Here is a 25,820-nt window from a genome sequence, read left to right on the forward strand (position 1 = left end):
CACAGGCAGCTCAGTGCCTGTTGGATGCAGTGACATCACCGTATTCCCAGGAAAAAAAGCTCCTTTCCAGGCTCGAAAGGCAACACGTTCTGCTCCAGTACACCAAACAACTCCGAGCACAGAGACCCTATTCCTTTAGCATCAATTAAACATTTGGGAAGCTTCTCCCGTAGCCAGACGACCACAACAGGGCTTCGAAGGGAAAAGAAACGTGGGCACTCACCTGGATGTTGCCAAAATCCACGTTCTCGTAGTGGAAGTGGGCGCACTCAGCCATCTTCGGGAAGTGGCCCTTGGTGAAGGACAACCTGGAGCGGGTGCAAAGCGCTCGGTTAGGACGCGGGGTCGCTCGGCTGCCGCTCGTCACCAAGTGCTGCCACAAAAGCAGCTCAAAAACCATTAGCTACTAAAAACAGAAGCTGAGGGAGCAGGGGGGGCTGCTGGCACAAGGCACCCAACCAGCGGAGGCAGGAAATCGGTGAGGAAGGACAACTACGTGGCAAAGGTGGCTTGGAGCTTTGCATCCTTCGGGCACGTGGCACCTTGTTATGAGGTTTAAGGAGCGGTGCAGGGAGAAGCCGCTGCGCCCTGACCCGCGCCGTGGTCGCGGTGCGGAGGAATGACCTGACCCGAGACACGGAGCGAAGGAGAACGTTACCTGTGAAAGGCATCACAGCCCATCAGTCCCGGGGGGAGGTATCTGAGGGTGCAGAACAAAGGCTATTTATCCTTTGGCTTTTTGTGAGAGTCAGAAGGGAGGCATAATGATTCCCAAGGGTCTCCGGTGGCGGCTACCGGGGAGATGCTCTGGCTCTGCAACGTGCTCTCGCCTCTGCTGAAGCTATTAGAGCCTCCTATAGATCTTGCTGGGGGAGAGCCAATGAGAGGATCGTTATCTAGCTGCCTCTTCCCACGGGAATGGGAGTGGGAAGGGAGACGCAGCGGCATCGGGCTGCTCAGCACTAGAACAAAGATCCCTCAGAGCGTTGGAGCACCGAGGAGAGGGGATGGGGACGCCCAGAGCAGGGCTGGGCGCTTACAGGCCTTAAGTCGGCCTTATCAGCAAAGACAGGGCGAGGGATCTGGGTTAGTTTTGAGCCCCTTGACTCAGTGCAGCTCAAACGCAGGAGGGGCAAAGGGAAAGGCAAGAAACCTGCTCTTACTTCTTCACATTCTTCACTTTCATGCTGGCTGTGCTGCCGCACGTGCGGAGCGGCAGCTCCCCCGGGATGTCAGGGATATCCGCCCCTCTGGCCTGCAAGGAAAAGCAAAGGGAGAAGGAGGAAAGTCAGAGCCAGTTCCCCAACGTGGATCGCCCTAAATAAACCCATCTGAGCCAGTCCCCCAACATGGATCGCCCTAAATAAACCCATCTCTGGTCGACTGACTGGTATGAAGCACCCGGTGACTTGGTGAGAGTTTCCTTGGGAATTAAGAGCATCTCCAATTTATAGGTCTGCAGGAGAAAATAATTGATTGCAGTAATAAATGGGCCATATCTGTAATGGCTTTGAGGCAGAGCTGGATGCGCGGGCTTTAATTTGCCAAGGAACAGAATTTCTGTAGGAAGGCAAATATATATTTTTTTCTCATTTTCACAAGCAGGTGGGATATAAAAATGGGTGAACAGGAGTGACAGGAGAAGATGGGGCTTCTGGCCAACCTGCAGCAGTGGGAAGAGCCTTCCCTGGTCTGACTCAAAGCAGCGTAGGCAAAACCCAGAGCTCTGGGAGGTCTAAATGTCAGCATCTCGCTGTGAAAAAGTCATATTATTCTCTCCTTCACAACAGAATTAGGTCTAAATTTGGCTGGAAAGGGAATTTCTGCCAGCAGGGATCCTTTAGCAGGAGCACACGGGTTAATCTGGGTTGCTCTTCTCATTCCATTCCTCCTCCTCGTGAGGAATGGAGATACATATAAAATATATAGCTAAAACTTAAAGCTGTGCACAGGTATCCACAGCTGGAGCCCTGGGGAGGATGATTATCCCCCAGGATCTGTCTCCAGACAGATATTTGAACAGAAAGATATCTGAACAAAAAGATATTTGATGGAATTAGATGGATTTCGGAACCCAGAGCGCTGGGTTCCGAAGCTGGCCCTGAGAATCTCCCAGGAAAACAGCTCTCCTTCCCAATTTATCTTCCCAAGATGGGAAATCCGTGCTGTTCACAGGCTTGGCAGCAGAGCGCAGCACTGGCACATTCCAAATCCACTCGGAAAGAGGCAAAACTGCCAGGGAAAGACGCTCTCCTCTCAGACACAGAGGCCTCTCTAACCACCTACGTTTGCTCCTTATCCAGTGCAAACTGCCTGGGGGATGGGGCTGGAAAAAAAGGAAAATCCGGGTTATTTCTGGCTCATTTTCTCAGGATATAGGGTAAAAAAGCCCATGTGGGGAAGTGGAGTGGCCCAGCTAGACAAACCTTTTAAAATCTTATTGTAGAAGTGCAATAGGATGGAGGGAAGGCAGCGAAAGCCCAGCAAGGAGTGAAACTCTGAGCACTATGAGCATTCCTAGCACTTGCATTTCCTGTCCCTGTAGCTGGGCAGGATTACGTGAAAATGAGGGAATTTTTCCTCCAAAAAAGGACACTTTTCCCTGAAAACTTCCCTGTTTTTACAGGGGAATAGGAATAGGCTGGCCTCCTATGTCCTCCCCCTCTTTGAGCAGCTACAAGGCCTCGAAGCAACCCCGATTAGAAAGAAAAAGGGAAGCTGAACTTCGTGGGCAGCTTATTTCTTCTAAATGAGATTAGCTCAGTGATCCACATCCCAGCAGCTCATCCCACCAAGGGCGACTCCAGAGCCGGCCTGGGAGAGCGCGGGGCGCCTCTTAAGGCCCTATATGCAATATAGGGACTATAGGGGCGCAGAGCTGCTCCCCTCCTGTTGTCCTATATGAGCTGATCCACTTGCTAACGTGATTTGGAAGAGCAGGAATTTCCATTTTGCACCAAAGCAAAGCAGGTTTCATGTGATATATGTGATATATGACCCAAACAGCTCCCTTAGGCCATACACTGGGCATAGGGATGCACCCTGGATTCCCTCTGGAATGAATCAGGATGGAAAAGCAGGAATTCCCTATCCCAAATCCCCCTGGCATTTGAGTGACCAAATATCAAATGCCCATTCCCTGAGCAAATGCCCAAATTATTGGCCAAGCAAAAGGAATAACTGAATCTCAGTGTCTTATCCCTCGAAATCCAGAGGTTTTTGTATTAACTGATAGACCCTGATGTTTTCAGCATGAAAACAAATAAAATCAAATACAAACAACAGAAAAATATCTGTACTTTTACTCTTTCTACCTCTTCTTGAAGAAGCCACCATCAAGACTGCAGCGCTGCTGTACAGCAATAATAAACTGGCACCAAAGGAGAGTAAAAACCTTCTTTAAACCTATACAATTCACTAATATCCATAGGCTTTTATAAATTGAATTTAAAAATAGCTTTCTCCTCGCTCCCGCCCCAGATTTAACCAAGTGATATATTGAGGTCTCATTAAAAGCCTTCGTTACCTCCACGAACTGCAGTGTTATCTTAGCAAGTACCAAAAGCTGAAGATACTACAGTTGTCAGTGAGAAAAGCACTGTCATCACAGGGATTTCTTTTTCCAAAAGTATTTAAAATATCTTTTTATATAAAAATATAAAAAATATTTTTAAAATTCGATTTAAAAATATTTAAAATTTCTATTTCGAGCTCTGACTTCAGTATTTTCACCTTGTCTCCTGTGCAGGGCTGCCTGTTGGTTGAAATCAGCCTCCAAATGGTGACATCTTCCTGTGATAGCAGGACTTGAAAAGGGTGCAGGAACTTTTTATAAAGGAATAAAGATGTTTATAGCTCCTTGTTTAATGCTGCTCTCCACAAAAACTGGACAATTTGGGGTGAAATTGGGTGAAAAAGGCAATGGAGGAAGACAGGGAGGCAGGGACAGAGATGGGGAGTTTTGCCTAAAGAGTGGCAGAGCACAAATCAGATGAGCAAAAACAGAAGGGAACTGCAATATTGCAGAAAAAATACCAATTTATGCTAAAGTTAATGACAGGCTGAGCAATTCCATTTTCCAAATTGGAGCAGGGAAGGCAAAAATGGCACATTTGAAGGTTACCCAGCAGGCCAGTTTGTGCTGTGGGAATAGGAGCCTGAGACAGTGAGAAAAATAATATGACTAATAAGACTAATTTCTAAAATTACACAATGTAAGTAGGGGAAGATGTAACATATGACAGTCCTTGAGAAGTGGTTGTGCAGTTCTCCTTTTGTCTAATCCTATAAAGTCTGTCCATCTAGTGATGCACCTCAATGTAGTTCTCTACTGCACAGGATTTCATAAATACTGCAAAGTCTCCAAAAAGCACCAGAAATGCCCCAAACAAGCCAGATCTCCGATACAAATTCACTAGATTTTTGCTACATCATAAACACTAACAAGAAGTTTAAAAACGAAGTACAAATGCTGAGTGCAAAGATGACAACAAAAGTAGCAATAACCTAAGGTTTAGAGTCACTCAAGTGCCCAGAATTAATGTCAGAAACATGAAAAACAGTTTCTGCCCTAATATATATATATCTAATATAGTATAGGTGGCCATTAAGTCTCCAAACATGGAGAAAAATCTGCAATTCTGCAGTTCTGTTCAGTTGGAGGGCCTGAATAACACTCAGGCTACTGTTATTTTCTCTGTAGATTGGCCAACGTTGGGCTGAAACGTTCCTTTTTCCACAATGCTGGATGCTTCAAAGGGCACGTTCGGAAAAGTTCCCTTGGTGCTCAAAATTCTTGTTGGAAAAGAGCCTAATGCAGAGTAAAAATCCTTGGGTCATTATGTACCTTTTAATTTGTTAGCAGAGCTGCTTTGGGGCACGCTTTAATGGGGCAGGAGCGTATCCATGCTCATGCTCTCTCATATAAACTGCCAGAGGATGGGAAGCATCCCAATATTCCTAAAACTAGCACGGAAGCTGTGGAAGAAACAAAATCCAGCAGTGCAGGGGATTCTGGAGCTGCTCAGGAGTGAAAAAGCAGCATTTATAAAATGCAAGTGGGTGTTTTTACCATAGCGCTGAGGGTCTCCTCCCAGTCCGGCCTCTCTCGGGGGTGGATGCTCCTCTGCAGCTCGGGCACGAAGTCATCTTCTTCGGCGTGTGCCGAGGGCTTCATCATCCTGCCAAGAGCAAGAGCAGAAGGGTTTGAGACTCGGGGCTGGGGTAACCTGATCGCAGCCAGGTCCTGGGGCTCGGGTAACCGGCTCATGTGACAGAGGCTTCCGAATCCTGCAGAGTCCCAGGGGCTTCTCCTCCTTCCTCGTTAGCAAGCCGGCCAAAATCTGATCATCGGATGATCAGTCAGATACTTTTGTTTCGTTGCTGCATAATTTACACACAGAAACACGGGAAAAAAGGGGGGTTTTCTATACATTTCAGCCTGTATTGCCCAGGCAAACAACGTTAGCCTTATCAAGAGAAATAGGCACAAAACAGGCATTATTTCACCCTGAAACAACCTCAATTCCTGTCCCAAGAGGCACAAAGTGAAATTCAGGGAGAAATTCAGGATTTATTGGCACCCGCTGCTTTGCAAAGGCTGCAAAAATGGTACTTAAACACAAGGGAGAAACTTAAATCGCTGCATTCTTAAGGTCAAATTTTTAGGGTTTGGAAAAGGCTGTGGCGGCCTCTGCTTTGGGCTTCAAAGTGTCTGGTTTGGCTGTTTTGCAGTTAAAAATGATCCCATAAGAGCTGTGTGACATCGGAACGTGTTGGAATGAGAGGAAGAGGAGGGTTCGACCAAGATCCTCCTTCCCACCCGTCACTGTGGGAACTAAGAGCTATCACATGGATGCTGCCCATGAATTAGAAAACAGCAAGCCCAGATTTCCATCTTTAAGATCATTTTGGAGCACAAACAAAGCACAACCCTGCAAGGTTGCATTGCTCATCACAAAGCTGGTTCCTACGAGTAGTTTCCATCCAAAAATTTGCTATTTCCTTCTGACAAACCAATCTTTTTAGTGCTGAAACCCCTGCCAGGAACACGGGGCTGCCCAAGGACACAACCCAAACACAGCAGCTTCATTCTCCGTTACCGCAAATTCCATTAAACAGCAACTTGACCTTCAAAACCGACAGATTTTCAGAAATTTTAGAGATGGAAGAAACCAATTGAGATGCACAAACGTCGTTGATTAAACAGGAATTCTTACCTAGCAGCCCATTTATTTTTCTAAGCGTGGAAAAATAAGCATTCCTTATTTTGCCTTATTCCAAGCATTCCTCCTAGAATTATGGAAGTGACATGCACAGGAGTCACCCATGTTGTTTCCAAAACACTGACCTTCAGTCATATAGAAATAGCCAGAAAATAAAATAAAATTGAATTAAAATTAAAAATTAAAAAATAAATATTCAAAATACTAAAATAAAATATTAAAATAAAATATAAAATAAAATCAAGCTGATGGTGCCAGATGATTCACGGGTATAAGATCTCAATTGCAGCTATAAGGAACAGGTTCATCTCTTGGGCATTATTGGGCACTGCTAATGAGGCAGCCTTTGAGGTATGTATGTTATCTATATGTTATCTGTTACCTTAAGGGTGGCTGGTTGCTTTCTGCAGCAAATTATCCCGATTCCAGTGGAGTCCTGGAAAACAGACCCACATTTTCGGCATAGGGATTTTTCCCAGCCACAAAGATGGGCAAGGCGCGTCTGGAATATGTAGATATATACGTACATACGCACACATATAAATATATATATATATTCGATGTCACTTCAATGTATAGAACAAATAAAGAACAAACACACAGGCATCTACTTCCCACACGTGTGGAGATGGAATAAGGTCTAAATAGGCTGTTTTTCCCATGGATTCTTTTCCAGGGAAGGGAAAACGAGGCACATATAAAAGGCATATACATAAAAGGCACATATAAAAGGTGATGTCAACACCGAGTATTTGAAAGCAGAATTATTAAGAGGACTTTTCCTCCTATATAGGAAACAAGAACTGAGAGACCTGGCCCGAAGTGTATAAATAACTGGGCAAGAAGTTGGGATAAAGGGAAAAACCCTGAAGTTTCTTGATTTCTGACATCAAATTTATACCACAAGAATAGCTATGCATTGCTATTAACTGTGTATTGGGGAGAAAAACAAAGAAAAAGGTAAATTAAAAAAAAGGCCACAAATTCACGCTCAGTCCAAGCTGCAACTAAATTCTCCCCAATTCCCCCTTTCCCAAATAGACTCTGCAGCCCCAAACTAAAGGGAATACAGTGGAATAATCATGCAATAGGGAAAGCAGAGATAGCCGGAGAGCCCCAGGGAAAACAGCAGGAATTGGAGGCCTGACCTGAAAGGGGATTTAATTTCCCCTGTTTTAAATCAGCCCTGTCAACGCCTTATCGATCACGTCGCGTCCATCTGGGTTCTATAAAATCAGATTTTCAAGGGCTGGAAAAGGCAAGACCTGCCAGGTCAGCTTAAAACGCCCCTCGTAAATAAGCAAGGGGCAGATTAATCCCTGACCACAAAATGAAAAGGGTTTTATTGGGATTGATTGGGTGCCCTACTAAGTGGAGAGCTGTAATTGCTGCTCCGGACAGAGCTCCATACAGTTGGGAAGCCCAAATCCGATTGTTTAGGGAGCTGCTGGTAGGAAAAAGGAATAAAATTGCATTGTTTTAGAGTGAGAGGATAATGAAAAGTCCATATTATCATTAGGCTGGGGAGTGATTTAGGAGATGTGGCCTTTTCTGGGAATGTCCCCAGGGGAACTGGCGCATGTGGCCAAACAGGGAATGGGAAGAGAAGCCTTAGCAGAAGCCTCAGCATGACAAATACAGGTGAATTCGATTTTACAGGGCTTTTTCATTCAAAAACAAAATGTAGTTTCATTCAAAAATACAGGCGGTGCCTCAAAATTGTTTCTGCTTGAAAATTTTCAGCTTTTTCCTCTTGAAAATTCCAAACTGAGGCTGGAAAAGCCCACGTACCCCAGGAAAAGCGACGGCAACTCAGAGACCACCAATACTACCACAGAGGTGAGCGAATGACCCAGCTACTAATTCGCATGCGTCCTATTCAATTGCGTGTTTAAGAGACAGATTACGAGGTCACAAAGACAAATTTCAAGCAGCTTTTTAGTTTGGGGGGATTTTTCTTCCTATAAAATAATTTTTTGAAAATGATTTTTCGCATTTTTGCACCGCCAACTGTTAAATTCCATACTCAGCCATCTGTCAGAAGAGAAACCTCTTTTTTTTCCCTTTAAGTTAAGCTTTCCTGCAGGACTATATGACATTTAAAAAACAGGAATTTCAAAATGAAATATTGAATTTTTGAAGTAAAAATCAGCAGTATCTGCTGATTTCATCTGCAAAATTATACTGGGGACAAGTCTGATCTGCTGCTAAAATATCTGTCCAGTGCTGAGGAGTCAAGGCCGGAGATTCTTCCTTCTCCATATTGTTTCCTTGCCCCGTTCCGACTGTCTGCTTGTGCTTTTAATAACGGTCCCAATCCAGTTATCTGCTGAAATTACCTTTGCTCAAAGGTTTAATTGAAGGTTCAGGCTTCAAAATAAGGGGCTGTTTATTAACATGCATGTGGATTTAAGCAGCAGCCCCTGATCTGCCAAAGGAAAGTTCCCCAACTTGGAACTCTTTCCCATCTCACTGTTTTGTGGCTCAAATTGGACCTGTTTTCTCTTCCATGGACCTAAATCAGCAGAACTGGGATATGCACCTAAAAGCTCTGTCAAAGTGGGCTTTTATGGCATGGATTCACTTTGGGCATAATGGGAATTTCTTTGGGTATTTTAAATAAAGTCTTGCAATACTCAGCTTGGATATTAAAAGGGTTTGTAAAAATAATCCCAGTATTTTCATGCCTTTGCATGAAAACCAACCCTCTCTTTGCTTTCCTTACCAAACAAACCTGGGAATTTCGACCTCAGCAGCAGCAAGCTCCAAGGTTTCCACATAGATGGAGGATGGGAAGGGACGTTGCTCACCCCCCTAGGTGCTTTTTATCATTATTATTATTATTTCTGTGGATTTATACAGATTTTAATGGCTTTAAGGTTGGGTTTATGCCCGGGAGAAGCTGGAGAATAAACCCTTCAAACAGCCCTGCTAGTGAACACTCACTAGGACCTATGACTAAGAACAAGGCCATTGCAAATAATGCCGTGAAAAAAAAATAGCCAACAATTTTCACCTTTTTCCACCAAAAGCAACCCCTCCACTTGCCTCGTGAGTGAGTGGTTATAGGGAAGCTCTTAATCACAAAGGCTGAGCAAAGGTGAGTTGCATATTCACAGGCTACGCAAGGGAGAAGAGGCATTTGCAGGTGAACAACAAAGAGATTCCTTTTCCGAGCGCCGTAAGGGAGGGGAAAATAAGTGTTTAATTGCCTAAAGAGATGCCAGCTGGGGGATATATGGAAAAGCAAAAGGAAAAGCACAAGCAAGCAGGTTTTTTTTCCTGTTTCTTCTGCTATAAGACAAGATTTCCGCATTCTCAGCCTGCATCTGCCCAGGGAAGAGGAATAATTTTTCCGACGTTTAAGTTATCCCAGGTGGGATAATTCGGCGAGTGCCCGATGTGCTCGGCTGGTGGCAAATGCCCCACTCACCGAGAGGTGTTTGGAGCATCCGGAGGGGGATGGGGATGTGCCCACCGGCGGGCTGGAGAGCGGGAAGGTGGCTGGAGGATCCAGGAAGCCCCACGGGCTCCGAGTCAGGCAGTGACTCAGCAGGAGGGAAAAGGAGAGGGAAAAACGGCAGGCAGGGCCACCTTTTCCCAAAGGAGCGGCAATTATCCCCAAAAATCCAAGGAGAGCAGGGAGAGCTGCGGGCCTGGAGTTGGCCTGTTGCGTAAGGGCTGTGCGTGCCGTTGTTGTGCGTCTCCGGGTGTTCTTTCCCGCACACCTGAGCCTGCAGGAAGCGGAGCTGCCTTTAACCCCTGCCTCCCTGTGCCCCTGGAAGGCAGTGTCCTTGCAATCCCATGGGCAAAAGGCTTGGGAAACAATTTAATCCCAAGGGAGGCACCTGCCAGTGCAGGGAATGTGGGGAAATTCATATATCAGGCAAGGCAAATTCCCTTCCATTGCTTTTCATCCATTTGGATATTAAGAGGGGAGGGAAGGAATCAACAGGCAGCCACCCTGGCTAAGGAGCATCCGCATCATTCCGCGTAGGACCACACAAACATCTATTGCTCCCAAACACCTCGAGAAGCCAAAAAACTAGGAGAATCCTGCTGAAAATGACCCCCAGTCTCCAAATCCACCTTTTGATCCTTTTTTAAGAGGCCTACGGAAAACCCAACGGGAATAAAGTAGGTTTTTGCCCTTAAGCACTTTTTATATTCAGGGCATCCAGCTCTTGGCAATTGAGGCTGCACCGCAGCCTCTCCTTGCCCCGGGAATGACATTTCCCTCGGGAAGGGGAACAAATAATTAAATAAATGAGACGTTAACCTGCTTGAGAGCGCGCCTGCTGCTGGGGGCACGCTGATTATTTTTAAGGCATTAAATATGTTAATGCAATATGGTGCAATATGCTGACTGAAGAGGAAGCTGAGACCAGGAAGCTGCCCCACACTTGCTGCTATGGAGAGATCTGCTGAGATCCAAATGATTTCTTTTAACCCAATCAAGATATATATGTGGAAAACAAAGCTTACCATTTGTATTAAGCTCCGGGCTCATTGTAGGAAGGGAAAATATTCCCTGATGTGATATTTTCCCTTCCCATGGCCATTGGAAGGGAATGGGCAGCGTTGGTTTGATGTAGCTGCTCCGAAGAGGGTTTTGGGATTAGAAAAAGGGAATGTTTGGGCAACAAACAAGCAACGAGAAGTCAGTGCAGTTCCCATTTCTGCATTTCTGCTGTGAGGATGACGACGGTGACTTCCAGAACCTGTATTTCTGGTTTGCGCCCTGCGCACCTGCTGCTGCTCCCTGCACATCAGCCCTGATGAACGATAAGGAAACGTTTTAAAAACCCTAAACCAAGGGCTCTCGACTGCCAAAAACCTGCCCTTTTGGGCTCATGTTTCCTCTGCACGACCATGGAGTTCATCTGCAAAGGCCTGGAACGTTACCTTGCAATTACGCTAACGAGGAGCGTGGTGCCCATCGGATACTCACCCGCTATCCTGGGGTTTTGGAGGAGGTGACTCTGTTGGTAACTTAGGCAGGGCCTAAATAAACCTCCTCTTCGCTATGTGAGCCCGACTGCATTGCAGCTCTGGCTCAATATCATTTAATAACTTGTTAATGTCCTGTTTTCTTCAACTAGTTTTTGCCTAGTTTTAGAAAACCACGTGGCATAAATGTCCCTAAGACTATGGTCTTAGGTAGTCATGGTAGTCAAGGCCAACCTTGAATTATAGACATATCAGGATGCAAAACGCAGGACTCGCTGTAAGGATTTCTTGCCTTTTCCACTGCGAATCTTTCAGCATTTTGGATTTCCAAAGCCCAAGTTCCGGAGTTTCAAACTTCGGAAATATTCCCTTGAATTATTCAGACGTTTTGCAGAGCAAAGCTGAACAGCTTGACCGCGCTTGCACTTTAAAACGCAGAGGCAAATTAAAAATACATAAATCATACTTTAAAAGGCGCAATTTTTAAAGACAACGTTATCATTTCTTAAAAACTTGACTCCTCTTTTTTAAATACCTAAGAGGGAAAAGGTCAAAATCCTCCATGGATGCCAAAGCAAGACGCTTTAATCTCACCCATCAATCAAACGTTTGTTCATAAACAGTGACTCAGAGCTGCTAATAAAACATTTGCCAAGGAAGAAAAATACAAAAAAAAAAATTATTTTCCCCCATGATATCTCAGAGAGTTCTCACCTTCCGATTCAATCCGTGATTGAAATTTCCTTGTGCTGTTTTCCAGCATTGCAAGTCTATTAACCCCACCACATGCAGGTCCCCAGCGGATTACGGATGCAGGGACTGGAGACAAAGAGGAACAGAAGGAAAATCCAAAGTTTTGCAGGGCATTTAGCCCAGCACGAGCACTAAGGGCTACCAAGCTGGGTCATTGCAGAGAGCAACACGTTGCTCCCAAGCTGGAACAGGAGCAGATCCATTGGTAACTGCGGAGCCACTAGAGCTTGGACATGGATAATGCCCCGTGTCTTGGCCATGAATCCATGGATTCTTCTTCCATCTTTGCAATTTCCACCATCAAAGGAGCATGGTTGGAAAAGCCTCCTCTGATGCCCCTTCTTACACTAGCCTTATTTCTCCTTCTTACCAGCAAGCAGAGATTACGAGTCCCTAAAAATCTAAGAGTTTTCCCATGGGCTTCACTTCCTTGGGAGGGGAAGCTGGGAAAGGCTCGCGCTGAGGGGAAACGTTGCTTCCCTTTGGGAAAAGGCTCTCCAAGACCAAATTCCAAAGCCTTGGATAAAGTCTTTGCACCGCCTGGTTACATGGCTCTTTTCAAGGCGACAAAACCCCTTGAAATGCAGAAATGAAGTAGAAATTAAAGCATTTTTGCACGGTCTAAATCCTTCTTTAGGGCTGAAATCGCATTTGCCACGTTGCCACCCAGCACGAGGTTATAAACCCTAGGGGAAAAGCGTGGAGAAACCCTCGACTACTCAATGGGACTTTTAATAGGGAATTTGCTGGATGAGACGTAAGGAAGAGGCAAGAACCCAAGGCTGGGGTTCATTAGCGTGGGGCAAGGAGGGCTCTCCAGTCTCCAGCATTATGAGAAGTGTCAGATTAAAAGTCCTTGATTAACTCCGTTAGGATGAACCTGCAATAGTGGTAAATATGTAACCCGGCAAGCAGATTTTCTAATAAACACTGGGGGTTTTGCTGATTTACAGCAAGGATGGCGCAGGAAGAGAATAGATGAGGCACTACAGAAGGAGAAGCACCAGACCTCAAGGTAGGAGCCCATTTCTCATCAGATATCTCCGGCTTTCCCCGAAACTTGACAAATATTTGGGGCAAATCTCTTAATTTCCCTTCCTTCTTCCTCCTTTCCTTCTTCTTTCCTTCATTTCTAACAGCTAACGCAGGAACAACTGGGTGTCGGATACTGTATGAAGTGGAACAGCTGAAGGCAAATGCTGTTTTAAAGGCTATAATTAATATAAGGAGGACAGTTCTGCAGAACAGAGTGGAAAGAAGTCACTGCAGGAGATGCAAAAAGCAGCTGTGATACTCGTGCAACAAGGGCATCTGTTTCCAATAAGTGGAATTTTTGTAGGTTAGAGCAAATCTGCCAATTGCTAGGCTAGGAGCAACATTCCTGCTGGAAAAATAGGGGAGTTTCTTGCCTTTTCCCATAGTGAGGAGCAGGATGGTAAGCGGTGCTTACAAGGGGCAATGTAAATTTTTATCCGTGTGCTAAAAAGCGGGATGCTGAGGATCCCGGATAAAGGATTTCTCCCTAGGAGAGAGGGGAGGGATGCTGAGTTTGGTCACGCTCTGGGCTCGTAGCAGAAAGTGGGAGGAAAGAGGGAAAAAGGGCTGTCGCTACCAGCACCAACATCCATTTGACCTGGAGGATTCCCGGAAAAAGGGGAGCTGCTTGGATAAAAGCTGCACGAGACTTGACTTGCACCAGGTCACCGGGTCTAGAGACACTGAGAAGCAGTTTTCCTAAGGCAAAATCCGAGGAGAAGGGAAAACAGAGCCCTGGGGAGGGATTTGGCAGCCCGGGAGGATCTCCCCTCCTTGGCTTTCCAAGGGTGGAGTTACCCTAAGCTACCAAGGCGCCCAATAACCCATCAGAGAGTGAAATAAGAGAACTCGTGTCCTCGGCCTCCCGCAGCGCCGGCCGCAAATCAACTTGGGGTTTTGTTAGGAACAGCCTTGATCTGTAAAGGAGGGAAAGGGCGCTCGGGAAGGCAAGGTTTAAGCTAGACTCATTCTAACTTAAACTTAGCTCCTCGTTTTTCCCCACCATTTTCGAGTTCTTGGCCCTGGAGTCAAAAATCCCAATGGATCCTGGCTTATTTCGTATCAGCCAAGCCTGGTGTGCAGGGGATGATTCCCTCTGGAGATAACGGGCGCTGTCTCATTCCCCAGGAATTTTAACTGCACGATAACCTGGCCCTCCAGCACCTCCTGATCACGTATCTGTGGCACTTAGTTATCCATTAAAAGGGAAAAAAAATATAAACTCCAGTGACTACAGCTATTTTCACGGGCCTGAGATAGAGGAGGCAATAGGGCACGCGTTTGCTGCTGCTACGGATAGGATTTATTTCATTTTCCATTCAAACAAAGGCAAACTTCAATCCTATCAGCACCCACGTACTACCTAATTTACCCAAAATGCCTCCAAGAATATTGCCCATTGAAGAAAGGGGGTGCTGAATCACACCTTGCTTTATGGGTGCTGGTGAGAGCTATAAAGCAGCCTCTGACTGAAGGACGTGATTAACCCTTTTCCATTCAAATACCCAAACACTTGAATGATTTGCAAACACGTACGTTGGAAGCCCACTAATAACAGCCAAGTTGGATTCGCCGGGCGAGAAGGAAATGCTGCTTTTCTCCCCTCACCACCCCAGCCCCAAATGCACGATCTAAACCCTGGAACAACTGCATTCCTGGCAGGAACAGCACGGCTTTGCAATCCTCCATTTCAAAGCGGATTTGAGGCACGGGAGCCCTGCGGAGCGTTGATCCGGGGGCGATGTGGGGATCGCACTGACCTTTCGGCTCCGTGGAGGCTGCTTCCCGGCGGGATCGAGGTGAAAGCGGCCGCGTAGACGTTGGTAAAGGCAGCAGCACGGGTGCCTCCCTCCATGTTGCGCGCGGAGCAGCCGGGAGAAGGGCTCCAGCTCCAGCTCACTGCTTCCATGCCCGGCTCCCTATTTCCCGGCGCGGAGCATCAGCTGCACCGTGGGCTTCCGAAACCCGGGACGCTTAAAATCCGAGCGGTATGAGAGGGGATACGGGAAGGAGAAGCCCGGAGCCGCTCGGCTCCCATCCTGCCCTCCCGCACGGTGGCTGATTCATGTTTTCCCGAGGTGGCTGCCGGCTTTTCAGCCTTAACCCTTTCCCAGCCGGAGCAAAGAGATGGGAAAGGGTTCCTTTGTCCTCGGCGCTTCCTCCGTGCCTAGGATGGTCTTAGCTCCATTCCATGACTTGATCCCTACTGGAAGCTTTGGCACCGCTGCAGCAAATGAGCGGCGAGGGTCATTAATGCTATTCCCAGGCTCTGCCGGCTGCACGGTCATGAATATTGCATGTTAATGGCTCTGCTTGCTCCTTGCTGAAAGGCTCACAGTGTTTCCTGGCTTTCCAGAGGAGGCTACAGGGCTTAATTTCTTCCTGCACGCACGCAATCCGTCTTCAGAAGGAGCTGTGCAAAGAGATATTGCAACTTGCAGGTCACACGTTAATCCCTAAGTGGGGAATAAGGATTAGCACCTCTCTTTTAATGGCATTTAAAAGGCTGCAACCTCTTAGGAGACCCCCCACCGCAGTGCGGATGAGGAAGCATCCGTAGGAGCCCGGGAGGTCCAGCAAGCCCAGTGGAAAACCAGGATGATGGATGACGGGCTCGTGGTGCCAGCTTTGCCATTTGCACGACCTTCATCGAGTAATTTCCATGACCTTCATCAACTAATTTCAATTCAATTTCAATGGCAGAAAACGTAGATGGGTAGAAAATCCCATCTTTCACAGACCAGATTTCAGGTGTGAAATACAAAAGGAAACGCAGTCAACGCAGTTGCCTTCTGCCTAGTCATAAGTGCTTGGATCACTGCTGCTTGCTAGTAATATATACTCACTGGCTGGTCCTAATGTCCAGGTACAGGGATGCTAACCCTCCCAGGAGGAGGAGAAAAGCACAAGGTTTGCTTTTATTTGCATGGTATTCAGCACATTCTATAGTTTAACCAGAGAAATAAACACTGACTTTCACGGTGAACACAATAATTGTGTACTAAGGAATATTACTGAATGCATTTCCAAAGCCGTTCTGAAAGAGTTTAAGACCACTCAAAACTGCAGCCTGATGTAAATTCGTGCAGCTTGGCCAGCCTGCACATGAGCTTTTTATTGTGACTAGAGACAAGTTTGGACAGTAACAGATCTTTTTTCCAATGCAGACAAGAGCCAGGCTCCAGCCGGCTGCTTTTCATACTCATTTGGGGCCTAAATTACCATCATAATAACAAAACAAATTAAACTTTTTGACCCAAATTTAATTATGGGAGCAGAGGAGAATGGTATCACTTAGCACGAGCTCCAATTTGCTGTTAAATTAACAATGGGCTTAGAGGCATTTTATCTCTTAACCCTTGGGGTAACGGAGGGCAGGGGAGAACCAAATCAAGGAAGAAACCTCCAACAGGGAAGGATTATTATTATACAAAATTATTCAGCTTTCCACCACCTAGATAAACTTGAGGAAACTGCACTGAGAGCTCCTGTTTCAAGCGATTCACTCCCCAAAAAGGCTCCTGTTCGTGCACATAAAGGATAGGATTATCCAACAGCAATTCCATTTGGAATTTCTGCCAATGCATCCCATTTTCCTTGGGCATTTTCCTGGAATTCAAACACCCGAATTTAAGTACTCTGCTTAAAAGGATATGGATTCTGAGCTAGGTTAGATCCGATGTTTAACCTCTATCATTGCTTGAGATTAGCTAGGCAAGGAAGGAGCAAGGATGCTGCGAGACTTAGCATAAGTTGTCATTAAATTAAAAATGCATTGCAATTAATAATGCATGCATGCAAGATCATGTAAGGAGTGCTTTTGACTCCAAAAGCAAACCAAGTTTCACAGGGAAATATTCCCATGACCACGTGTATGTGTATTTATATGTATTTGTGGAATGGTTTTAAGCCATATCACTTATATTGGGTGTTAGAGTGATAATCTTAGCTGAGGCATCGCCCAATGCGCACTGGAATAAATACTGGGACCTACCGGCCAGCTGGACCTGGCTGAGGAAACACTTTAAATTAAACCTAGGTCTAGCCTTGGATCAGGGCTATTTCATTGCTGATGGACAGAAACAGGTCACAAACCACTCTGGGGAAGCACGAGACAGGGCATCTACCCTCTGAGTCACAGAGCACAGGCACCGTAGGCTGCGCAAGCTTCTCTGCTACGTTGTGGTGCCTTGTTCCCCTCCTCCTCCTCTCGATGCAGGAAGGATAGGGTGAATCAGAGCAGGAGGAAAAACAGGCTGCAGGTTGTCAGCGCCACGGCCCTTTGGAGCCCACAACGCCTACAGCCGAAGGGATCCTGGGATTCTGGGAAGTGGCCGCACAGGGATGAGCGAAATGCTGAGCGGGACACGGCAGCGTCCAGCCCGTCCTGGGCATTCCCAGTCTGTTTCCCACTCCGGAACTGAGTAGGGAGCACGTTGTTCATGGCCATGAATGTGGGTGGGGTGAGGCAGAGAATTCTGCACTAGGAGAGAAAGAGCAGGATTCCTCCTTATTTAAATCCTTAGGAATTAGCTGGGTAGAAATTTGCCTCCCAACTGCTCAGGGGTGGTTTGCGCCTTGGAGTTTTGTTCTTCCTTTTTGGGACAGGACTCGACACCCTCCAAAACTAGAAAACAAACCAATTGCAAGGTTACTCACCCAGCGCAGGGCATTGGGGCAAGAGGAAACGAGATCAGATGACGGCTGACACGGACACGTTTCAAGGCACCCTGGTCAAAGTCCTCAACAGCGACAGCTTCTTGGCCACCCAAGGCAGCACCGGTTTCCCATACATGAGAGGCCAGCAGGAACAAGCACAGTCCAAGAGCAACCGTAAAAGCGATTTTATCATTCACAGATATTGCACAGGGGTTGAAAAACGGGGGATGTTTCCTCCGCGTGTCCCGTCTTCCCATTTCTGAGCATTATTCCATGTTTGCTCGGGTCCTTCCCCAGCCAGCTGCCCCTCGCGGACCGGCTGATCCTCCCTGAGCTTCCTGGTGATGGTGGTTTTGTCCCACCAGCCCCACGGTGCCAAGGGCTCTGAGGGCCTCTTTTCCAGAGGGAACTATGAAAAGGAATGGCTGGAATATAACCAGGGCCACCAATGTGGCTGTAAGAGGTGACTGCTCCATCAGGAGAGCATTTTAACACTTGCACAAGTTGCTGCCTCTGCAAGAGGTGCTGGATTTGCAGCAATACTGATCAGACAGTGCATTTAAAACCAAGTTTTGCAAGAGATGCAAAATTGCTTCCCCAAAATTGCCACATCCCACCTGGGTTCATCAGCAGGGCTGCAATGCAAACTAGTCTTCAGCTTCTAAAGCTCTTTTTTAAAGGGTTGCTTAAAATACATGACCTAGGTTTACTTCGAGGACGCGATATTTGCCAAATAAAACAAGAGTATTCCATAATCTTAAAGCAATAAAGCCAACTGATAACCTGTTATTTTTACAGATCAATGATAAGTCACAGCTGATTTGATTCAAATTCTGGTAGTGCCAAATACCCAATCTTTGAGAACTAGCAAACTGCATATCCAATTACTGCTTGTATTGCTCAAGGTAAGATTATGAATTTTAAGATTATGAAAATAAAATGGATACAAAACAGGCATTTTCTGAAGAGTTAAAGAAAGAGTTGGAAGCAACAATTACTCAGTGAAAATGGTTTTTAAAAGTCTTATTAGTTCTTACTAGAAGTGGTTTCAATCAAGATTTAGGGGTTGTTGTTGTCAAATATTCTCTTTTTACTGCCCATCTCTCTGCCAAGGTAACTTAGAGTGTACAGAAAGGAAAGGGCTGAGGTCCTAGGGAGAAGGATGTCCCCACAAGAGGTTCCTGGGTGACAACAGGGACACACAGGGGGAAACCCTGTTGTCCGGTCCCTGAATGGACTCTAGGAAACAACCCGCTCCCTGAAACCCCCAGGCCCTGCAGAAAGGCAGCGAGACATGTAAGACACAACTTGTCTTATACCTCCTAGGAGAAAAGAGAAGCCCGGGCACGCTGAACACAGTAATTTATGTAGAAATGCAACTGGGCAGGTTCATTTAGTGCAAAACACACACAATTTTTGGAGCTTCTACATCCAAATTCCTCCTCCTTCCTCACCCCTTCCGTGCCGAGCTGCACAGGTGCCGTCTCAGTGCTCTAACAACCGCATTGACTACGACCAAAAAAGCTACCACAGTTGAGAAAGGGCGAGGAGAAAAAGCAAAGAGCAGCTTCTGAGGCTCGGCTGCTCTTACACTTGTTTTAAAATGGAACTAAGTTGTCAAAAATGCAGTGAAGGTTCACTGGAAAATTAGGTAGACGTGTCCCTAGGTGTCTCCTATCTAGGGTTCTGCAAAATACAGTCTCTAATCTACTTTGGGACTCCATAGACACTAAAAGACTATTTTGCAGATAGTGCTCCTGAGCAAAAAAACACAGCTGAATAGACCCACACTGAAATTACATTGAGGATAAAATAATCCGCGCTTCTTGGGTCCTTCCTTGTGCAGAAGGTTGTCGGCAGGCTCAGTTTCAAGAGTCTACACAAAACCTGGCTGTCATCATATATCAAAAGGGCTTAGAGGGATTTTATTGGTTTACTAGGATAAATAGATCAGGAATAAGTCTAATTTCACGAACATCATCACTTGCCACGAGAAACCAATAACCAATTCTGACCGAAGAATTGCCTGCCCTCGATGGATCTCAGCTACTTCAATTAATTGCAGATGTTTTGGCATCTCCAATCAGTTGTTCAAAGTCACATAGAGTGACTAAACATCCCTCTTGTTCTAGCAAGATTTTTCCTGGTTTTGCTTTCAAGCTCAATATAAAATGATGAGTTTCTTTGCCCAGACCCGATACCCACCTGGGCAAGCTTTACAGCGTATCCTTGCTCAGAAAAGGCTGCTTCCCTCATCCCACATTGCAAGGAATACACAAATCCATGGGAATGAAAGGGAAAGCAAAAGGTCCTCGCAGGCAACCACAAGCTGAAGGGCCAACATTCTCCAGGGTGGAGGAAGCTGCTCCTTCTAGGGCTGCACTCTCCTCAAAACCCATCTCCGTAGCCTACAGACTTACAAGTTCAATGAACAGCTTAAGGGAGAGAAAAGGCTGAAAAGAGGGAAACGCTGGACACAATTCTATACATTTTTCCACCCAAAAGTGACTGTGAGATGGTCTGCACAACTGGCATCATGACTTTGCATTGATTAAACACAAAATACAACTTTTTGCTGTCATCTTGCAAAACACCATCCCTTAGCAAGCTCCCCGAGAACTGCTTGTGAGTGAAGTGCGTGCAAATAGTCATTGCAAAGCTGCATCCCATGCCTGCTGGAATTAAAGACTCTTACCAGACGTAAATTTGCTGGAAATTTACCTGGAAATCGCTCTGTGGTGCTGTCGTTGCCTTAGAGGCCCTGTTAAAGCGCCGCTACCAAATACACTGGTTGCAAACGGAAAACTCGGATATATTTGAAGAGGGGGAAACCTTTGTTGAGCTTATAAGGTTAGGATTAATTAAGAAATATCATAGTCTCATCGGAAAGGAAGGAAAGAAAGAGCAATGGAAGTCTAGAGTTTAGCAAGTACCACTTGGTACCATGTTGAGCAAGTTAAATGCTCTCTGTTTATGTAAAAGATTCTGCCGTTTGCAGGGAGAACAAGTGCACTTTATATTGATGATTTTTCTGGAAAATGTTACCAGGTTGAACCAAAGCAATCAGCGCAGAGTTGGATCGAATGCAGGTTAAAAACTGACCTCTACGCTCTGGATTTCTGCAGGTGCATCTTGAACGGCAGTGAGAACAATTTGGCAGGAAAAGAGAGTTCCCAAATGACAGTTTCATCTTTAAATCAACACCAACAGCAGCCTTCTATTAAACAGAGTAGTAGCTGCACAAGGTCAAATATGCCTCTGAGTTCAGTGGCAAAAGGAGGTCACCAGAAGGGCCTCCTTGCTGTAGTTCCTTGCCAAGAGCTAATCCCCCGGAGCAACAAATGGGAGGGCTGCAGCTCTCACCCAGGACAGGATTTTAAGTCCAAGACTTACCTGAAGGTGTGGGTTCAGTACTTATGTACACCCCAGATTCTGCAGAAATTGGGTTTAGGGAAAAGAGCAGAGGGGAAGAACAGCTGGGTTTACAGAGCTCTGCAGTTTGCATTAGGATAGAACATAAAACCCTTTCTACTTATGCTGTAGATGTATTTCACCTGGAAATAGAGGGAATAATCACAGAAAGCCCCAGAGCTCTGTTTCCAAACAGCTCCATAAGCAAATCTGTAGGTAAACTAGGTTATATATACAGGTAGCTGCCAAGCTTTTTAGTTCTGTAATGCCATTGGTGACAATTATAGCCAAAATTTCAAGCACCTTCTGCACTAATGCTCCAAATAATGCAGACACACGTGCATGTTGGCACGCCAAAAAGCCCAATAAAGCTCCCATAAAGGCAATATATGCGGGCACACGAAGCAGAAGCTGATGTACAGCAGCTGCCCGTGAGGAAAGGCACATGCAGGATCTGCACACAAATACAGCTGCTATGTTGCTGGAAATCATTCTTGCTCAAGGTCATTAGCAGAGTTATTTTAATGGGTTTAACTCGAGAGCGTTTAGAATCAGTTTTAAAAGGCAGCATAAAACAGGCGCTGCTGCGAAGCACAACAAGAGGCCAAGGACTTTGGAGCTCTAAACTAAATATATAAGTAAATATAGAGTAAATATATAGTCCTAGCTGGTGTTAACCACGCTGGGAGAGGGTTAACTGGATTCTGCTGACTCACGAATGCAGCAGCAGGATCATTATCCGCTCCAAACAAGATGAAGCTTCGTCCCCTTGAAAGGCAGCACCAGGACGAACAAAGAACCTCGGAGCCAGGCAAATCCCAGGGAAAAAGCAGCAATGGGGTGGCAGGAGATGCTTCCTATGGTAGGAAATAGGCTAAAAAGCAAAGGGAAAGAGGTACATGAAGATTGCCCGTGATAGAATTGTTCTGTTGGAGAGATTTCTGAAAGTGGCTGCGCACAGTGCTTTTCAATAATATTTTTTTAAAAGAGCAATAGGGAAATAATGGACTTCTCGGTCTCAAATAGAGGCAGCAAAGTGTTTTCTGCCTGCACTATCAAGAATAGAAGGGTCAGCAGCTAAATACACCTTTTCCCCCGCTTTTCACAAGGAAGCTCTTCAGTTTAATGCTTAGAAATGAGGCCCAAAGCAACCAAATGGTAGAGCAGCAGCCAGAGAGGACACAGCATCTCAGAATGTATTTTGGGCCCAAACAAGCAAATGTGATAATTTTCAGCGTGTTTCATTCCAAATGGCATGTGACCTATTTTAGGACACACTTTGACTATAATTAACTGTAATTTGTAGAGATTTCAATTAAATACGTGATTTGCTAAGAGAACGAAAGCAGGGCAATTCCTGAACTTCAAAAAGTGGTTTCTGATCTGTTTGAAAGTTAAAATATCAGCAAAATGCAGAGATATGAATCAAGCTGCAGTGACTTCAGCTGGGCAGCCCCTCTGTGAGCTCTGCAGTGCTGCCTGGCAAACCAAACAGGGACGAGAGAAGGAGAGAGGCCAGAACTCACAGGCAGCTGAAAGGGTGACATTGAAGCCAAGGAGAGGGGAGAAATGCAGAAAGACACTGGGCTAAGTGAAACTTCAGCCCCAGAAACGTGGCCAGAGCCAGAATCGCTGCTCATGGTGCAAAGGCAGAGTGGGGAGTATCTGCAAATTTAACTTGCTCTGCAGAGCTTTCATTCCTGCAGTCCAGCCAGGACATTTTGCCACCCTGCAGTGCCAATTACACCCTTCCCATTTTTCTTTTGTTGCATTTGGCTGACAAGAAATGATGTCTCAATTCAGGAAAAAGAGTCTTATTCAGGGGAAAGCAACATTCATGCAGGTCAGCAAGTGAATGAAGCTAAATAGCAAAGTCACAGGCAACCTGCAGTTTGCAGGGCAGGCAAAAGACAGGTCTTGAATTCTTGAATTCAGGCAGAAAAGACAAGAACTAACTGGAATAATCACGGAGCTAAGGAAAATTCACATGTAAAACTGACACAGCCCAGGCAGCCTTCAGGGAAGCTTAGACACGAGAAGGACTTTGTAAAGCTGTAACAAGAGTTTTGGGCTCCGATGTGTCCATACCTGCTTGGCCAAGCTACACCCCAGCAAAAACTACATTGAAAGCAGTTTCAATAACGTGATTTAAGAGAGTAGAGGAGGGGAACAAAAAAAGTGCCAGTTTTGGTTCATTTTAAGAGCAAATTCACTCTTAAAGCCCGTGCCCAGTTCTGCCTTTCAAACAGCTACCGAGGTAGTGTTGACAGGCACAACTTGTAGGGGCACCAGGTAGGGCAGCTCCTCCCGCTCACGTTCCTAAGATGAACCCATCAAGCAGCAACCTGCTGAAGGACTTGTCTACACAGGAGTTATTTGCAGGACATCTTCTGTGGCCACCAGATGTGGTCACGAGGGCCGTAACGGCCCTTTATCTCAACGGGGAAACCGAGGTGCTCTCTTCCCCAAACCAAAGATGTGCCCTGATATTTAAGCAATCTCTCCTGTTTGATCAGAACCTCGGGCATCTCTGAAGTTTGGAGGAAGAGCCAATAATTGCTGCAATTTGACCCTTGTTTACTTTATGCTCTGATATTTACTTTCCTAATAAGACTATTGATTGCTTTTTTCTCTCCGTATGACTAAAGCACAAATAATAAAAGCACACAAATCTTATCTGCTGTTTTCCTCAAGAGTGAGGATAAGAAGCATCTCCACCAGCAGATGCCGAAGGCTCTGCGAGATCTATTTACACACAGACTTCTTAGGGATCTGCTAGGTAGGACAAACATCGTTATGAACTTGGGTGCTGAAGAAAACCCTAAAACAGCTTTGTTTGATGATGCTGACTGAAAATACCTCATTTAACCCCTTGCCATTGGTGGGGTTAGACATTTTCCAGCTGGAGAGAGCAGTTTCCTCAGGCGAGGTGGGAGGCCACAGCAGTGACAAATACCTTGGAGGAAACATTGCTTCCTTCTCCTCCTCCGCATTCATTCCTAATTGGAACCCCGGTAAAAATCCACACTTGTCGTAAACCTGTGAATTTAGCGGTACTGGTAAATCGTTCAATAAATAAAACCCGGTGACACTTTACTTGAGGATGAGGCGCTTGTCCTCAACAGCAGCACTGTTTGAATGCAGGCCTAAGCCGCAGCCCTGCTTCTTAGGTGACATTGGAGTCTCTGTGTGTCTGCTCTGCGACTACTTTTAATATCCAAGTATAAACAAAACGTGGGAATCACTGTGGGCACGAGCAGCGTTTATAGCAGTTGATGTTCCATCTCAAACAGGCCTGACCTGCAATTAGCTCCTTCTGGTGTCCTACACAGAGACCACATTTACACGCGCAGTGCACAAACCTGTTCTAAAGCGCCTCTATAATTCAGGCCTATTGCTCTATTTCAACATTTGGGCAATTCTGGAATGCAAAGCCTAGCTAAAAATAATAATAGAAAGCACACACGGGAGAAATGCTCCCCATACACAGCCCCTCCTTGCTGCCCAACAGTCCAGGAAACATCAATGTGAGAATATCCTTCCTACCTTTAAAGGGATAAAGTAAAAAATGATCTGTGGTGAAAAAAAGACCTTCCAGGGAAAAAAAAAAATATATATATATATAAAGCAAATACTATTTCATTGATTTCCTCATGAATCCGAGCTTATTTCCTTTCCACAGACACCCACATTCAAGCCATGATTCACCACGATTCCTGGCTGGAAGCCAGTGCTGCAGCTCTAGTTACTATGACAATATGGGTAGCTCGGCGCTCCGCGGTCCGATAGGCTCATTGAACCTATGGGTTCATTCAAAGATAGATTTGGGGTGGCAGAGGGTCTTGTTTGAGCATCTGTTTGCTCCTCTTATGGGATACACTGTAGGTTCACACACCTTTTTGACCCGACTACTGATCTTTCCTGCGGTTCCAACAGTGAATCCTGTGCATTAGATGAAAACGACAGGGGAAATTTCCATTCATGCAGCTTAAAGTGAAGGAAAACGTTGGTTTCTTGACAAAGAGGCTGAGAAATCACTGCATGTTCCCATAAACACTCGTGCCGGTATAACCGGGAGCAGCCAGACGGAAAGGAAAACTAGCTGGGAGAGGGGAGACGGGGAAGGACCGGAGCTTACGTTAACTTAAGAGGGGATTGGTAACATTCAACTGGCCTTTTAGGTATTTCTATACTCTCAGAGATCAGCTGATGGCAGGAATTCCTGCAATTTTTGCACAGGTTGCTTTGCAGAGCAGCATCTGCAGCACCCAGCACAGCAGCTTCATGACCCGGTTGTGGGGGCCAGGCTCGCAGGCCCCTTGGAGCAGCAAACAGCGCTGAAATCAGAATATTTCTCTCCCTCACTCTCCCTTGGGGGTATTTTTACCATGACATTGAACAAAACACAAGAATATAGAGGTTAATGCATCCAAATTACCTGTTTGCATGTCACCGGAGAGAAACACACACAGCACGCATCCATTTCTGCGGGAGCAAACGCAGCTCCGAGGCCTGGGAATTGCCAGGAATCGCGCGGCTCTGGGTTACCTCCCGCTCAGCATTTCCATTTTGCCCGGAGCTTTCCAGTCCCGTTTCCACGATGACAATAAACCTCTCCGAGATGCCACAGATCAGTTGCAATGTAATTGCTCCTATACAGTTGCACTGTCATTGCTGCTAATTAGAAGGGACGCGGCAGTTGCTTCATTGGTACTGTACAGATCAGCGCTGCCTGCGATCACTCAGCAGCCTCCACACCTTTGTTTTTTAATTGCAAGTCAAGATTTT

General features: G+C 45.9%; 1 protein-coding gene across 1 annotated transcript in view; it reads right to left on the reverse strand.

Moving 5' to 3' along the window:
• The window catches only part of ARHGAP32 (Rho GTPase activating protein 32), a 90,189-nt gene that overhangs the window by 46,139 nt on the left and 18,230 nt on the right, over positions 1-25,820 (reverse strand). The window contains exons 2-5 of the mRNA XM_026039327.1: positions 5,072-5,180; positions 1,164-1,255; positions 659-700; positions 224-308 (exon numbers count right to left, since the gene is read on the reverse strand). Coding sequence (XP_025895112.1) covers positions 224-308; positions 659-700; positions 1,164-1,255; positions 5,072-5,179 — 327 coding nt within the window. The 5' untranslated portion in view covers position 5,180. The remainder of the gene's footprint in view (positions 1-223; positions 309-658; positions 701-1,163; positions 1,256-5,071; positions 5,181-25,820) is intronic.

The sequence above is a fragment of the Nothoprocta perdicaria genome, unplaced genomic scaffold (genome assembly GCF_003342845.1).
Source record: "Nothoprocta perdicaria isolate Ctin4 unplaced genomic scaffold, notPer1 scaffold_228, whole genome shotgun sequence".
NCBI classification, from domain to species: domain Eukaryota; kingdom Metazoa; phylum Chordata; class Aves; order Tinamiformes; family Tinamidae; genus Nothoprocta; species Nothoprocta perdicaria.